This window comes from Carlito syrichta, unplaced genomic scaffold (genome assembly GCF_000164805.1).
Source record: "Carlito syrichta isolate Samal-C Ts95f unplaced genomic scaffold, Tarsius_syrichta-2.0.1 Scaffold168991, whole genome shotgun sequence".
NCBI classification, from domain to species: Eukaryota; Metazoa; Chordata; class Mammalia; order Primates; family Tarsiidae; genus Carlito; species Carlito syrichta.
In genome coordinates, this window is record NW_007113087.1 from 1 (window position 1) to 14,531 (window position 14,531).

A 14,531-nucleotide genomic window follows, 5' to 3' on the forward strand; every position below is an offset into this window, starting at 1 on the left:
CTCTCCGGTGCCAGCCGACCCGAAACCGCGAACCTGACGCTTAGCCGAGGTAGTTGGGCGCGGTGGAGCAGCCTGTTGGCCCGGCACGTTGGGAGGCAGAGGTGAGAGCCTGAGCCCACGGGTTCCAGACCCGCCTGGGCAGCTTGGCAAGACCTCATCTCTGCAGGAAATCAAGAAAGATTAGCCAGGCGTGGTGGCCCGCTTCTGTGGTTCTAGCTACTTGGAAGGCGGAGGCAGGTTCAAGGCCCGCCTGGGCAACTTGGCGAGACCGTCTCTACAATAAATCAAACAGTTAGACGGGCATGGTGGCGCTCCTGTGGTTCTGAGTACTTGGGAGGCTGAGGCGGAAGGATCACAGGAACCCAGCAGGTCGAGACTGGGGTGGTTGTGAGCGTGCTCCTGGATTCCAGCCTGGACGACAGAGTGAAGTTCCAACTTAAGGAAAATCTTTCTTTTTTATTGCATCAGCTCTAAAGGGGTGCTTAATGTCTCCTTTAAGAGGAAAATGAGAGCGCTAAGGCTGTAGGAGAGCTAGAGACTGGCGTTGGGTTTTACCCCGTCGAGAGTGTTTCGGGCGGGCTGCAGTGGCTGGCGCCCGCCTTCGCAGCACTCTGGGGGGTGGGGCCAGACGGTCGCACAGACCCGGTTCAGGACCAGTCTGGGCAAGACCATGTCTCTCCAAAAGACCAAAAAGACTCTCCGGGTGTGGGGCACAGACTTGTGTTCCCAGCTAGAGTCCCAGCTACTTGGGAGGTTGAAGGCGGAAGGATCATCGGAGCCCAGGAGGTCAAGGTTATGGCGAACCGTAATCTTGCAACTGTACTCCGTGCCTGGCAATAGAGTGAGACCCCGACTGAAAAATCAGACAAAAAATTTTATGTCACCTAGGAGAGGGTAACTGGATTGTCAGGATTGCAAGTGCTACTGTTCCAGATATTGGTATGTAAGGAACTTTTCTTTGGTCTGTCATGTCCTTTTTGTGGTGCAGAGGAGTCGTGCTTCGAGGTTGGGGCTGAAATATATTTCCGGAATTTCCATTCCTGGTTAGTCCCTTATGTAGGCTGAGTGGGTTTTGTAGAACATTTTGCATTCAGAATGTTTTCATTAACCACCTTCTACTCCTTGTTCTTGCTGATGGTTAGACTGACAGATGGAGAGTAGAGGTTAGGCAAGACGTGAGGCGTGTGGGGCTTGAGCTGTGATGAGCACTGGAGAGAGCGTCACATGCCGCTTTGGTGCTTGTTCACAATTTAGCTCAGCGATATGCAAGTGTTTCTGCAGTGTGCATAACTAGTGCTTTGCCCTCTGTAGGACACTCGAGCAAGTCACATACTTTTTTTTTTTCGAGTTTTGAGCTGGAGTCTCACTTGGTCGCTCAGACTGGAGTGCAGTGGCCACTCCCAGCCACCGCAGCCTCGCCTGCTGGGCTCCAGCGATCCTTCCGCCTCAGCCTTCCAAGTAGCTGGAACTACAGGCGCACGCTACCATGCCCGGCCAATTTTTTGATTTATTGTAGAGATGAGGTCTCGCCAAGTTGCCCAGGCGGGTCTTGAACCCCCAGACTCAGGCAATCCACTCACCTCAACCTCCCAAAAGGTGCGGGATTACAGGCTGAGCCACTGAGCCTGGCTGCAAGTCACATTCTCGAATTTCCATTTGTTCACAGCTTTGCTTTGTAATCAAGGTTGCTTGAGAGTTTGCTGTTGGAGAGTTTGCTTCACTTGAACTTGTGAAGGTGGTTTCCGGTTTGGTCCTTTTGATTGTCAGAAACTTTAAAATGTGCAATCACAACGTTATGCCCACCAGATTCTTCCCTAATATGTCTCAGTTGTGTTTTTGCTGCCGTATTGTGATCTCCCCTCACCCCTCTAGATACAGTTTTGCTCCCCTCCTAGGGAGTCGCTGTTGCTGTTATCAGTTTAGATCACTTAGCTTCCCCTTCCCCATTTTAAGACTGAGATACTCCTTTTAAAAGTTAGATTCCCGCAGGGCTCGGTGGCTCAGCCTGTAATCCCGCGCCTGTGGGAAGCTGAGGTGAGTGGACTGCCTGAGCCCGCGGGTTTGAGACCCGCCTGGGCAGCAAGACCTCATTTCTACAATAAATCAAAAAATCAGCCGGTCGTGGTAGCGCACGCCTGTAATTCTGGCTACTCGGAAGGCTGAGGCGGAAGGATCGCCGGAGCCCTGCGGGTCAAGGCCGCGGTGGCCAGGAGCGGCCACTGCACTCCAGTCTGGGCGACTGAGTGAGACTCCAACTCAAAAAAAAAAAAAAGTTAGATTCCCATAGACACGTATTTGGTCTTTATTGACAGTGAGAAGAAATGACCAGTTTAACTTTTTTAACAGTTACCATAAGTAGCTCATGCTTGTCATCCCAACACTTTGGAAGGCTGAAGAGAGAGGATTGCCTGGGCTTTGGGGTTCAAGACCAACCCGGGCAACGAGGCAAGACCTTATCTCTACAAGAAATAAAAAAATCAGCCAGGGGTATTGGCACACACCTTTAGTCCCAGCTACTTGGTAGGCAGAGGTGGAAGGATCACCTGAATCCAGGAGACCAGGGCTGCTGCAGTAGCCATGATCTGCACTCCAACCTGGGCAGCAGCGTGAGACTCTGACTCAAAAAAAAAAAAAACAACAAAGTGTGTGTGTGTCTCTTTCTCTCTCTGTATATATATGTATGTATATATAAAATTATCACATAAGTAACAAATGTCATGATAGAAAAATAAGAAAATTTACTCGAGCAAAAAGGGAGTAAAAGTCGCCTTTTAGTGTTACCACCCAAACATAAAGAAGCCTTAAAGTTCTACTAAATATCCTTCAGATTTCGTACACAGTTTTTACAGAATATCATACACAGTTTTTACAGAATGGGATTGTATTGTATGCTTTGTAATCTGCTTTTTCGGTAATGCTTCTTACCACATTTTAAAATTGAAAATAATTTCATTCTTTGAATCTAGGATTTTACGGAAGACCTTGGGTTATGGAACAGAGAAAAGAACTCTTTAGAAGGTAAATATTTATTATGTGAAGAAGAGAGGAGACCCTTAAACCCTTAACATTTCCTTTTATTTGAAGAAATACTAACACTGAATAGGCCAGATAGTTTGATGATTTCTCAATTGCAGAAGTTTTTTTTTTACCTTGCTTTTACTTCTTCACCTAGGTCAGTGGTTTTCAAACTTTTCCTGGGTTAAATCTAGCAAACCACTCGTATGTCCCCTTACTGCCGGTGGTTATACAGGACAAACTTAGGCCAGTGCAGATTTTTCAAAAATGTATGTTTCCTTGAAGTTTTCCATTCAAATTGCATGAAAAAGCAAATAAAGAAATGGAATATATACTGATATGTTTAAAAAAATCAGCTAGTGTTATGTAGAAAGAGAATGTGTGAAGTGCTTTCACAGTGGTGCATAGACTGGACAATAAATGACATGTTATTAATGTGGGAGGAAAAAAACGAGACTGCATTGTCTAGTTCAATAGAAAACACCAGGTGGAAGATGTCCAACAAATTACTATTGCATAACATGTATCAGTGAACCTGCAAGACATGTCAGTGACTGTTACCACACGTTAGAAAAATATAAAATACTGAACCAGGTGTGGTGGCTTATGTAATCCCAGCACTTTGGGAGGTGGAGGTGAGAGGATTGCCAAAGTCCACAGGTTCGAGACTAGTCTGGGCAACATGGCGAAACCTCGTCTCTACAGTAAATCAAAAAATTAGCCAGGCATGGTGGCACATAACTGTGGTTCCAGCTACTTGGAAGGCTGAGGCGGAAGGATCACCTGAGCCCACAGGTCGAGGCTGCACGGCCATGAACGTGCCACTGCACTCCAGCCTGGGCGGCAGAAACTCCGACTCAGAAAAAGAACAGAAAAATATAAGATACTTAACCCTGAATTGTATCCCACATCTTTAAAATAAAGATGATTTTAAAAAAGAAAAGTATAAGATACAAAATTTTGATTTATCATAAATGAGTTCCTCAATATCCAAAATTACATCATAAGCCAGATATCATTACAATAAAATAATTGGTACAATAAAACTATTGATTATGAAGTGGAATGTTTTTCACTGTTATGTAAAATGCAGTCGGATTACTGGTTAGGTGATCTGTGAGATGTCTCAGTGCAAAGGGTTAATGTGTGCAAATTCCACTGGTTACAGAAAGCTACTGTGCTGGCACGTTGTTAGCTTTGCATGAGATGGAGATGTTCTAAGAAGAGGGGAGAAATGCAGACTTACACCCTGTAAATGTTGCCTGTTCATACATCTGTGATTTTCTTTCCCCTGTAGGCTTCAGAAATGGGAATTAAATACGTACTTGTATGCCCCGAAAGATGACTACAAACATAGGATGTTTTGGCGAGAGATGTATTCAGTGGAGGAAGCTGGTAATCTTTTTCTTTTTAATTCATAGATTCAGAACACGCGAAGACAACTGTATTTTAAATGTGGTTGTACAAGAACTGTGTTAGATGTTTCATGTACTTTGTAGGTAGTTTTCTGTCTTTCTGTGTGGCACCTGTTCAGATTGCATGAGTAAGCTGAGGTGGAGAGGGTCGCACCAGCAAGGTCACAGTGTGCCAAGCACACTGCTGCCAGCTGTGCTTGGACCTAGGGCAGGGCAGGTGAAGCACCTACCTTGGGTGCAGATTTTAAGGAACTTCAAAAAAATTAGGAACCAAGATACATAATATTTCATGCAGTATTTATTTATTTATTTTTGAGTTGGAGTCTCACTCTGTCACCCAGTCTGGAGTGCAGTGGCCGCTCCCGGGCACCGCAGCCTCGACCTGCTGAGCTCCGGTGTTCCTTCCGCCTCAGCCTTCCAAGTAGCTGGAACTACAGGCGCGCGCTACCACACCCGGCTGATTTTTTGATTTATTGTAGAGATGAGGGCTCGCCAAGTTGCCCAGGCGGGTCTCAAACCCGCGGGCTTAGGCAATTCATTCACCTCAGCCTGCCAAAGGTGTGGGATTACAGGCTGAGCCACCGAGCCCAGCTTATTTATTTATTTATTTTATTTATTTATTTTTTTGAATTGGAGTCTCACTCTGTCGCCCAGACTGGGGTGCAGTGGCCGCTGCCGGCCACTGCAGCCTCGACCTGCTGGCTTCCAGCGATCCTTCCGCCTCAACCCCCAAGTAGCTGGAACTACAGGCACACGCTATCACGTCCGGCTAATTTTTTTTATTTTTTATTTTTATTTTATTTTATTTTTTTTGAGTTGGAATCTCATCTCACTCTGTCTTCCAGACTGGAGTGCAGTGGCCTCTGCTGGCCACTGCAGCCTCAACCTGCTGGGCTCCGGCGATCCTTCCGCCTCAGCCTTCCAAGTAGCTGGAACTACAGGCGCGCGCTACCACACTCGGCTAGTTTTTTGTTTTATTGTAGAGATGAGGTCTCACCAAGTTTGTTTTATTGTAGAGATGAGGTCTCACCAAGATGAGGTCTCACCAAGGTGGGTCTCGAACTCGCGGGCTCAGGCAGTCCGCTCACCTCAGCCTCCCAAAGCATGAGATTACGGGCTGAGCCACCGAGCCCGGCTGTTTTTTTACTTTTTACTTTTTATTTTCCCGGCCACTGTAGCCTCGACCTGCTGGGCTCCGGCGATCCTTCTGCCTCAGCCTTCCAAGTAGCTGGAACTACAGGCGTGCTGTCATGCCTGGCTAGTTTTTGATTTGTTGTAGAGATGAGGTCTCGCCAAGTTGCCCAGGCGGGTCTCGAACCCACGGGCTCTGGCAATCCACTCACCTCAGCCTCCCAAAGGCGTGGGATTACAGGCTGAGCCACTGAGCCCGGCTCATGCAGTATTTTTTTAAACAACCAAATGTAATAGAAAAAATTCATTGTGGACAAAATATTAACATTTTAGGTAAAGACAGGATCAGTATTACTGATCGTTCCTTTTACTTCAGGCTCTAGTTTGACTTGGTATTATTGACTGTTACTGATCCTGTCTATTTAAAATTCAGACCTGCTGGGCACGGTCACTCACTCCTGTAATCCCAGTACTTTGGGAGGCGAATGCGAGAGGATTACCTGAGTCCTGGGGTTCAGGACCAGCCTGGGCAACTTAGTGTAACGTTCTGTCTGTAATAACTCAAAAAGTTAGCTGGACGTGGTGGTGCATACCTGTGGTTCCAGCTACTTGAAAGGCAGAGGTGAAGGATCACCTGAGCCCAGCATTGAGGCTGTGGTGGCCATGAGCATGTCACGACACTCCAGCCTAAATGATGGACTGAGACTCCTACTCAAAAATAAATAAGTAAACAAACAAACAAATAAAATGAAGACCTTCTCCAAATTCAGCGATGTGGAAACCATAACACACTGTTCTTGTTTTTATGTTGAATTAGTTACATAAAATTGATAAGTTAATAGTATATCACAGAACCACCTTGTAAATTAGACAGATGGTGCTTTTCTTTGGGAACTTTAGTGAATGGGGAAGCAGATTTATACTTGGGAAGTAACTCATACAGATGTAGCTAACGAGCTATTTAGTTATAGAGCCCAGCCAAGGCACTGAAGCCAGAAAGTTTTGTTGAATTATGAAGAAGCACTTAAAACTTATCCTGTCTCCATCTAGTGTTGTTTACTACTCTATATAATTTAAGTATGTCTTCAACTTAATTATTTTCTGGTGGTGGTGGTAGTGAAATTTAATGTGATCAATAATCAAAATAGAGTCAAATGACTTTCTTGAAATACCACTGAGTGTTACTCAAAGATATGTTCTGTGGTATATAGTAGTAGTATTTAACTTATTGAGGCAAACTGCCTATCATATTTCAAAAGCTTAAAGTCTATAGTGAATGTTTTTCCTGTAAATATAAAGATGAGAGGTCAGGATTACTAAGGCTGCCACTTACCCCTGGCTCTTAAGAAAGCGTTTTCTTGAGCCGGGCTCCGTGGCTCAGCCTGTAATACCGTGCCTTTGGGAGGCTGAGGTGAGTGGATTGCCAGAGCCCGCGGGTTCGAGACCGGCCTGGGCAGTGAGACCTCATCTCTACAATAAATCAAAAAAATTAGCCAGGCGTGGTAGCACACGTCTGTAGTTTCAGCTACTTGGAAGGCTGAGGCGGAAGGATCACCGTAGCCCAGTAGGTCGAGGCTGCGGTGGCCAGGAGCGGCCACTGCACTCCAGTCTGGGTGGCAGAGTGAGACTCCAACTCAAAAAAAAACAAAAAAGAAAGCGTTTTCTTTCTTTCAGATTATAAAGTAGCTATTTTTAGATTTATTTTTTATTTTTTTATTTTAGAAAATATCATTTATTTAAAAGTTAATTAGAGAGTGAGAGAAAGAGAAGATTCACCTCCCCAAAGTGGGAGAGAGGGCCAAAGCCAGGAAGCATGGCGACAACCATAGCTCAAAGAGCACATGGCCATACCAGAGTCTAGGAAAGCAATGGCCTTTTAGATTTATTAAGTTAGGAATTTCAGTTGTTGAGAGACAGAAGAAGGAAAAAAGTAGCAGCAGTTAAATCTTTCAAATGCTGCGAGAAATAAAAATGTCTTAAGTTCAGTAATAGAATTGACACTTAGGGTAAGACATGGTGGCTCACACTTCTTTTTTTTTTTTTGAGTTGGAGTCTCACTCTGCGCCTGGCCACCACAGCCTCGACCTGCTGGGGTCCGGCGATCCTTCCACCTCAGCCTTCCAAGTAGCTGGAACTACAGGTGCGCGTTACCACGCCTGGCTAATTTTTTGATTTATTGTAGAGATGAGGTCTCGCCAAGTTGCCCAGGTGGGTCTCGAACCCGCAGGCTCAAGCAATCCACTCACCTCAGCCTCCCAAGGCGCGGGATTACAGGCTGGGCCGCCGAGCCCGGCTGGCTCACACTTCTAATCCCAGCACTTTGGACTGCTGGGTAGGAGGATCACCTGAGCCCAGGGTTGTACGACCAGACTGGGCAACATAGTAGAGACCTTGTCTCTACAAAAAAATTAAGAAATTAGCCATGGGTGGTAGCACAGGCCTATGGTCCCAGCTACTCAGGAGGCAGAGATGGAAGGATTGCCGGAGTCGAAGAGGTTGAGGTTGCAGTCAGCCGGGATCACGCCACTGCACTTCACGCTGGGCTACAGAGTGAGACCCTGACTCAAAAAATAAAAACTAAAAAAAGATTTGACACTTAACTCATTGTTTCTGAGAAATGGCAATGAAAGGAGGAAAATGCTGTATTGATCTTAGCTTGTTTCCTCGAAAGGAGAAGAAACTATTTAGAGATGAAAAAGAAGGGCCTGTTATTTCCTGTTGGTCCAAAGAAATCAAAGGTGTGAAAACTTGTTCTTTCACTGTGACATTGAGTCACTTCAGGCCAATGCCATTTTACGTGGCCTGTTTTTAGCTTGGACACGACACTTGTGTAAAATTTAAGGATACTTTTCCGTTGTTATAAGTTGGGAGAAATGACATCTTCAGTTGAAAAGTGAAGGGTCTTCTAGTTTTTTCTACTGCTTTGTGAAAACATGTGCTCTGTTCTTTAGAGCAACTTATGACTCTCATCTCTGCTGCTCGAGAATATGAGATAGAGTTTATCTATGCTATCTCTCCTGGATTGGATATCACCTTCTCTAACCCCAAGGAAGTGTCTACGTTAAAACGCAAACTGGACCAGGTAACTCCTTTTTTTTAATCATTTTCTCCCAGTCAGTACTTGAAACTGAAAGTTTTCTCAGTTGCTTTCACCATGTTAAAAGGAAATCAGATTCATACTACTTTGTTTCTATGAGAAGTTTTTACTTTTAAAGCTTCTGACAAATGAATATTTTCCAAAGTAAGGCAAAGGCACTTTACTGGAGGTACTTGTGCTTGTCGAACTTTAGTTTGTGTAAGAACTGCCTTAAAAGAATGCTTAGAAGCAAAGCCTATGGGAATGCTGGCTACTCAGCATCCTTGCCAGAGTCCTCTGCCAACATGGGATGGAACTGGGAATCCAAGTGGTTCTGAGATAGGGTCCAGAACCACATTTTGGGAACTATGTGTGCATAATTGAATTTGGAGCTGAGGTTACAGAAACAGGATTTACCTGTTACACCTTGGTTATATGGACAAGAGATGTAATTCAGTTTGAAAGTGGCTGGCTTCCCAAGAGAAAGAAAAGAGACTAAACATGTAAACTGTTGGTAACTTGATTTGAGTCTAAAGTCTACTTAACATAAAAGCTGCAAATCTTTTTTGGTAAAGTGTAGAGCTCCCATTTTCTTGTTGTTGTTATTTTTTGTTTTTGTTTTTGTTTTGCGTTGGAGTCTCCCTCTGTTGCCCAGACTGGAGTGCAGTGGCCGCTTCCGGCCACCATAGCCTCGACCTGCTGGGCTTCGGCGATCCTTCCGCCTCAGCCTTCCGAGTAGCCGGAATTACAGGCGTGCGCTACCACGCCCAGCTGATTTTTTGATTTATTGTAGAGATGAGGTCTCGCTGCCCAGGCGGGTCTCGAACCCGCGGGCTCAGGCAATCCGTTCACCTCAGCCTCCCAAAGGCGCGGGATTACAGGCTGAGCCACCAAGCCTGGCTTCTTGTTGTTTTTTAAGGTTACAGTTCTTTCTGTATACATACTTTGTTTTTTTAGTCAAAGATTTACATTGGTGGCATTAAAATGTCTGGTAAAAAATTCAAGGTAGTTAAAAAATTTTTTTTTTTTTTTTTTTTTTTTTTTGAGTTGGAGCCTCACTCTGTCGCCCAGACTGGAGTGCAGTGGCCGCTCCCGGCCACCGCAGCCTCGACCTGCTGGGCTCCGGCGATCCTTCCGCCTCAGCCTTCCAAGTAGCCAGAATTACAGGCATGCGCTACCACACCCGGCTGATTTTTTTTTTTATTTATTGTAGAGATGAGGTCTTGCTGCCCAGGCGGGTCTCGAACCCGCGGGCTCAGGCAATCCACTCACCTCAGCCTCCCAAAGGTGCAGGATTACAGGCTGAGCCACCGAGCCCGGCATAGTTAAAATTTTTATAAATGAGATTATTTCCCTACTTGATGGAATTCTGTCATGTTCTTTCTGAGTCATACCTACCTAGCTAGGTTTATCTACAAAGGGACTAGGACAAATCCTGAGTTTTTTAATGTCTCAAGGTTGCTTACTGTTTTATGTTTTTGTATTTTTCTGACTCTGTTGGGTCTTTTACTATTAGCAACCAGTGAAGTAGGAGGCTAGGCCTGTGAAAGTTTTGTTGGTATGTAATGTCGTACAGACTGAATATCCCTAATCTGAAATGCTTCAAAATGAAAGTTTTTGAGTACCAGTTTGACATTCAGAGGAAAAACTCGTTAGAGCATTTCAGATGTCGGATTTTCAGATTGGGGTGCTGGATATAATGTAAATATTCCAAAGTCTGAAAAAAAAGTCTGAATTCTAAAACTGAATTCTGATCTCAAGCATTTTGGGTAAGGGATATTCAACTTGAATTGCATTCAAACCCAAATGAAAAATAGATCCAAGAACTCTAGTTGTTTAACTTGGAATTTCTTTCACTGAAAATATAAAAACAGTAGGTCTGGCTTTGAATATTCTACTAAGGAAAATATTTGACTTTAAGTATAACTATTAAGTACATACTTTAATATTTAGAATCCCTTGTGTTTATTCTAAAATGAACTGATTAGCATCTTGATTTTTTAATTCTTTTTCTAGGTTTCTCAGTTTGGGTGCAGGTCATTTGCTTTGCTTTTTGATGATATTGACCATAATATGTGTGCAGCAGACAAAGAGGTGTTCAGTTCTTTTGCTCATGCCCAGGTCTCCATCACAAATGAAATCTATCAGTACCTGGGAGAGCCAGAAACATTCCTCTTCTGTCCCACAGGTATTGTGCATAGTAGTTTTATGTTTAACTAGTCTTCTTGAAATATAGAACTTCCAAAGGGTTGTGCACGGGACCTCATGAAGCCCACCCCGCCTCCCCACGTCTAAAAGTAGAGTCCTGTTTCTAGAAGATGCTCCTCGAGGTCTTTATTGGAGGAGTTTTAGGAACTAATGACAACTGAGTAGGGAAAAGATTTTATGTATTTAAGTATTTGAGCATGACATTATCAGAATTAAAGGAGGGACAGTATCGAAGAAAACTGGAAGAAACGTCTAGATGCTTTTCCTTAGTCACTTCTCATTGCTTCTTGCTTATCCCTTTTTCTACCCATGCATATCTTTCCCTTTTTTTTCATTCCTCCCACTTCCATCTGGGCTTTGTGGAACATGTTTTAGTCTCTTTCAGTTGCTTCTCAAAACTAAACTTAGAAGTTGTCTCCAGACTTGATTTCTTGTTGAGCAAGGGATAAATAAGCAAGTTCTAGGAAATTTTAGGCTGAAATATTTAACTGTGTGTGTGTGTGTGTGTGTGTGTGTGTGTGTGTCTGTCTTAGAGTATTGTGAGCCAAGAACCTTATTTTAGTGGTCTGATTCTATATGCGTACTCACAAATATGTGTGAGATTATACTGGGAATTCATTGCAAGTTAAGGTTTTTTTTTTGACTCGGAGTCTCACTCTGTTGCCCAGACTGGAGTGCAGTAGCCACTCCCGACCACCACAGCCTCGACCCGCTGGGCTCTGGGGATCCTTCTGCCTCAGCCTTCCAAGTAGCTGGAACTATAGGCGTGCGCTACCACACCTGGCTAAGTTTTTGATTTATTGTAGAGATGAGGTCTCGCCAAGTTGCCCAGGTGGGTCTCAAACCCGCGGGCTCAGGCAGTCCACTTACCTCAGCCTCCCAAGGCGTGGGATTACAGGCTGAGCCACCGAACCCAGCTGCAAGTTAAATTTAAGTTGCAGTTGAGTACTGATAACGATTGGCATAATCGTGTATCAGTTATATTATGACATTAATAACAATTCATTCTATTTGGTTTCTGTAAGTGAGAAACAGGCAACTCAGAATAAAGTACAAATGTTAAAATTCTTGTTTCTTTAGTAAACTTGTATTTCTAGTAAGTGGAGAATCAAGGATTGATTGTTGGAGGAAGAATATAACATTTTACAAATTGATTCTTTTTCCTTTTTTTTTTCTTTTCTTTTTCTTTTTTTTTTTGAGTTGGAGTCTCCCTCTGTCGCCCAGACTGGAGTGCAGTGGCCACTCCCGGCCACTGCAGCCTCGACCTGCTGGGCTCCGGCGATCCTTCCGCCTCAGTCTTTCAAGTAGCCAGAATTACAGGCATGCGCTACCACGCCCGGCTGATTTTTTTTTTATTGTAGAGATGAGGTCTCGCTGCCCAGGCAGGTCTCGAACCCGAGGGCTTAGGCAATCCACTCACCTCAGCCTCCCAAAGGCACGGGATTATAGGCTGAGCCACCGAGCCTGGCTTACAAATTGATTCTTAAATGAACTACACACTTGAGTCTATTTCCTAGTAGAAGGCCTTTTATCATTTGGGGGAAAAGAATTTAGAATTGGCAGACATTTTCCTATTTAAAAACCCTTAACCATTCCACTTCTGACATCTTACTTAATTTTTCTCCTTACATGTAGAATATTGTGGCACTTTCTGTTATCCAAATGTATCTCAGTCTCCTTATTTAAGGACTGTGGGTGAAAAGCTTCTACCTGGAATTGAGGTGCTTTGGACCGGTAAGTCTTTAAGATGTGTGTGGATAAAACTTGAATTTCAACATATCACTTTCTTGTTAATTGAATAGTTTTAAAAAACTGAGCCTTAACCAGAAAACCTGTTAAAATACTATTTAAGTATACATTCTTCACTTAGTATAAAAAAGTTCTCAGGTTTTTGCAATGAATCTGATTATCAGTTACTGAATAAGTAATAAAGAGTCTATAGGGAAACTTGGCTAAAGGTATTGATCCCATCCATAGGAGATTGTTCTGTTTTACACAAAAAGTAAAACTGAGTAAAAAGACATGTTGCTGTGTTAAAAAGAAAAATTGTTAGAAAGTGTGCATGTGAGGAAACAGCATAAAACATTGCATGTACAATATCTTTTGAAGAACCATGTGTGAGATTTTTTAAACAAATGGTGGTCATTATTTTTAGGTCCCAAAGTTGTTTCTAAAGAAATTCCAGTAGAGTCCATTGAAGAGGTTTCTAAGATTATCAAGAGAGCTCCAGTAATCTGGGATAACATTCATGCCAATGATTATGATCAGAAGAGATTATTTTTGGGCCCGTATAAAGGCAGATCCACAGAACTCATTCCACGCTTAAAAGGAGTCCTGACGAATCCAAATTGTGAATTTGAAGCCAACTATGTTGCTATCCACACCCTCGCCACTTGGTATAAATCGAACATGAATGGAGTGAGAAAAGATGTAGTAATGAGTAAGTAACCTGTCCTTAATCTTTGACCTTGGGAGGGATACTGGAGTGATCATACAACCAATGGCAAAGTATGTATTTCTTTGTCATTCACAATTTAAGTGGTTTTATGAAGGTAATTATTAATGAATAGATACATGATAGGAGAAAAGGCTGCCTGGCCGTGGTCAAGTCACTTAAACTCTGTGTCAGTTCTTTTTTATTGTTGTTTTTGAGTCGGAATCTCGCTCTGTCTCCCAGGCTGGGGTGCAGTGGCACATTCACGGCCACTGCAGCCTCTACCTACTGGGCTCAGGCAATCCTTCTGCCTCAGCTTTCCAGTTAGCTGAAACTACAAGTGTGTGCCTCTATACCTGGCTAATTTTTAGATTTATTGTAGAGATGAGGACTCTCCAAGTTATTCAGGCTGGTCTTGAACCCTTGGGCTCAGGCAGTCCTCTTGCCTCCGCCTCCCACAGTGGTGGGATTACAGGCGTGAGCCACTGTGCCCAGCCATTTCTTTGTTTTTAAAATGTGATTCAGAGCCGGGTAAAGGTGGCTCACGCCTGTAGTCCCACTGACATGGCAGAGGAAGACTGAGGTAGGGGATCACTTGAGGCTGGGAGTTTAAGACATCTCTACAGAAAAATAAAAAAATAAGCCAGGCTCGGTGGCTCAGCCTGTAATCCGCGCCTTTGGGAGGCTGAGGTGAGTGGATGGCCTGAGCCTGTAGGTTCGAGACCCGCCTTGGCAAACTGGCAAGACCTCATCTCTACAATAAATTAAAAAAAGAAAATCAGCCGGGCATGGCAGTGCATGCCTGTAATTCCGGCTACTCGGAAGGCTGAGGCGGAAGGATCGCCCGAGCCCAGCAGGTCGAGGCTGCGGAGGCCGGGAGCGGCCGCTGCACTCCAGTCTGGGCGACAGAGCGAGACTCCAACTCAAAAAAATAAAATAAAATAGTAAAAATAAATAAAAATATTAGCTGGGTATGGTGGTATGCTTCTGTAGGCCTTGCTCTTAGGGAGGCTGAGGCTGGAGGATCACTTGGCGATGAGATGTGATTGAGTCTTTAAAGTCTGAGTCCTGGACGAGGTAGTCTTTATTGTCCCTTCGTTTCTAGAACCATTCTGATTCAGTACATGTTTTCAGGCAATTTTATTAAATGGAGGATTTTAGATTACTAGATTTTTTTTTTGTTTGAGTCGGAGTCTCACTCTGTCGCCCAGACTGGAGTGCCGTGGCCGCTCCCAGCCACCGCAGCCTCGAC

General features: G+C 44.0%; 1 protein-coding gene across 2 annotated transcripts in view; it reads left to right on the forward strand.

The window, feature by feature from the left end:
• The first annotated feature begins 2,954 nt into the window (after positions 1 to 2,954).
• Positions 2,955 to 14,531, forward strand: part of MGEA5 (meningioma expressed antigen 5 (hyaluronidase)) — a 29,405-nt gene continuing 17,828 nt past the window's right edge. Inside the window, exons 1-5 of one of the 2 annotated variants that reach the window (XM_021709151.1) lie at positions 2,955 to 3,018; positions 4,313 to 4,410; positions 8,513 to 8,643; positions 10,654 to 10,825; positions 13,001 to 13,285. In XM_021709151.1, coding sequence (XP_021564826.1) covers positions 2,990 to 3,018; positions 4,313 to 4,410; positions 8,513 to 8,643; positions 10,654 to 10,825; positions 13,001 to 13,285 — 715 coding nt within the window. In that variant the 5' untranslated portion in view covers positions 2,955 to 2,989. Of the gene's footprint in view, positions 3,019 to 4,312; positions 4,411 to 8,402; positions 8,644 to 10,653; positions 10,826 to 12,480; positions 12,580 to 13,000; positions 13,286 to 14,531 lie in introns of those variants that run through there. The other variant, XM_021709152.1, reaches the window with a different exon arrangement.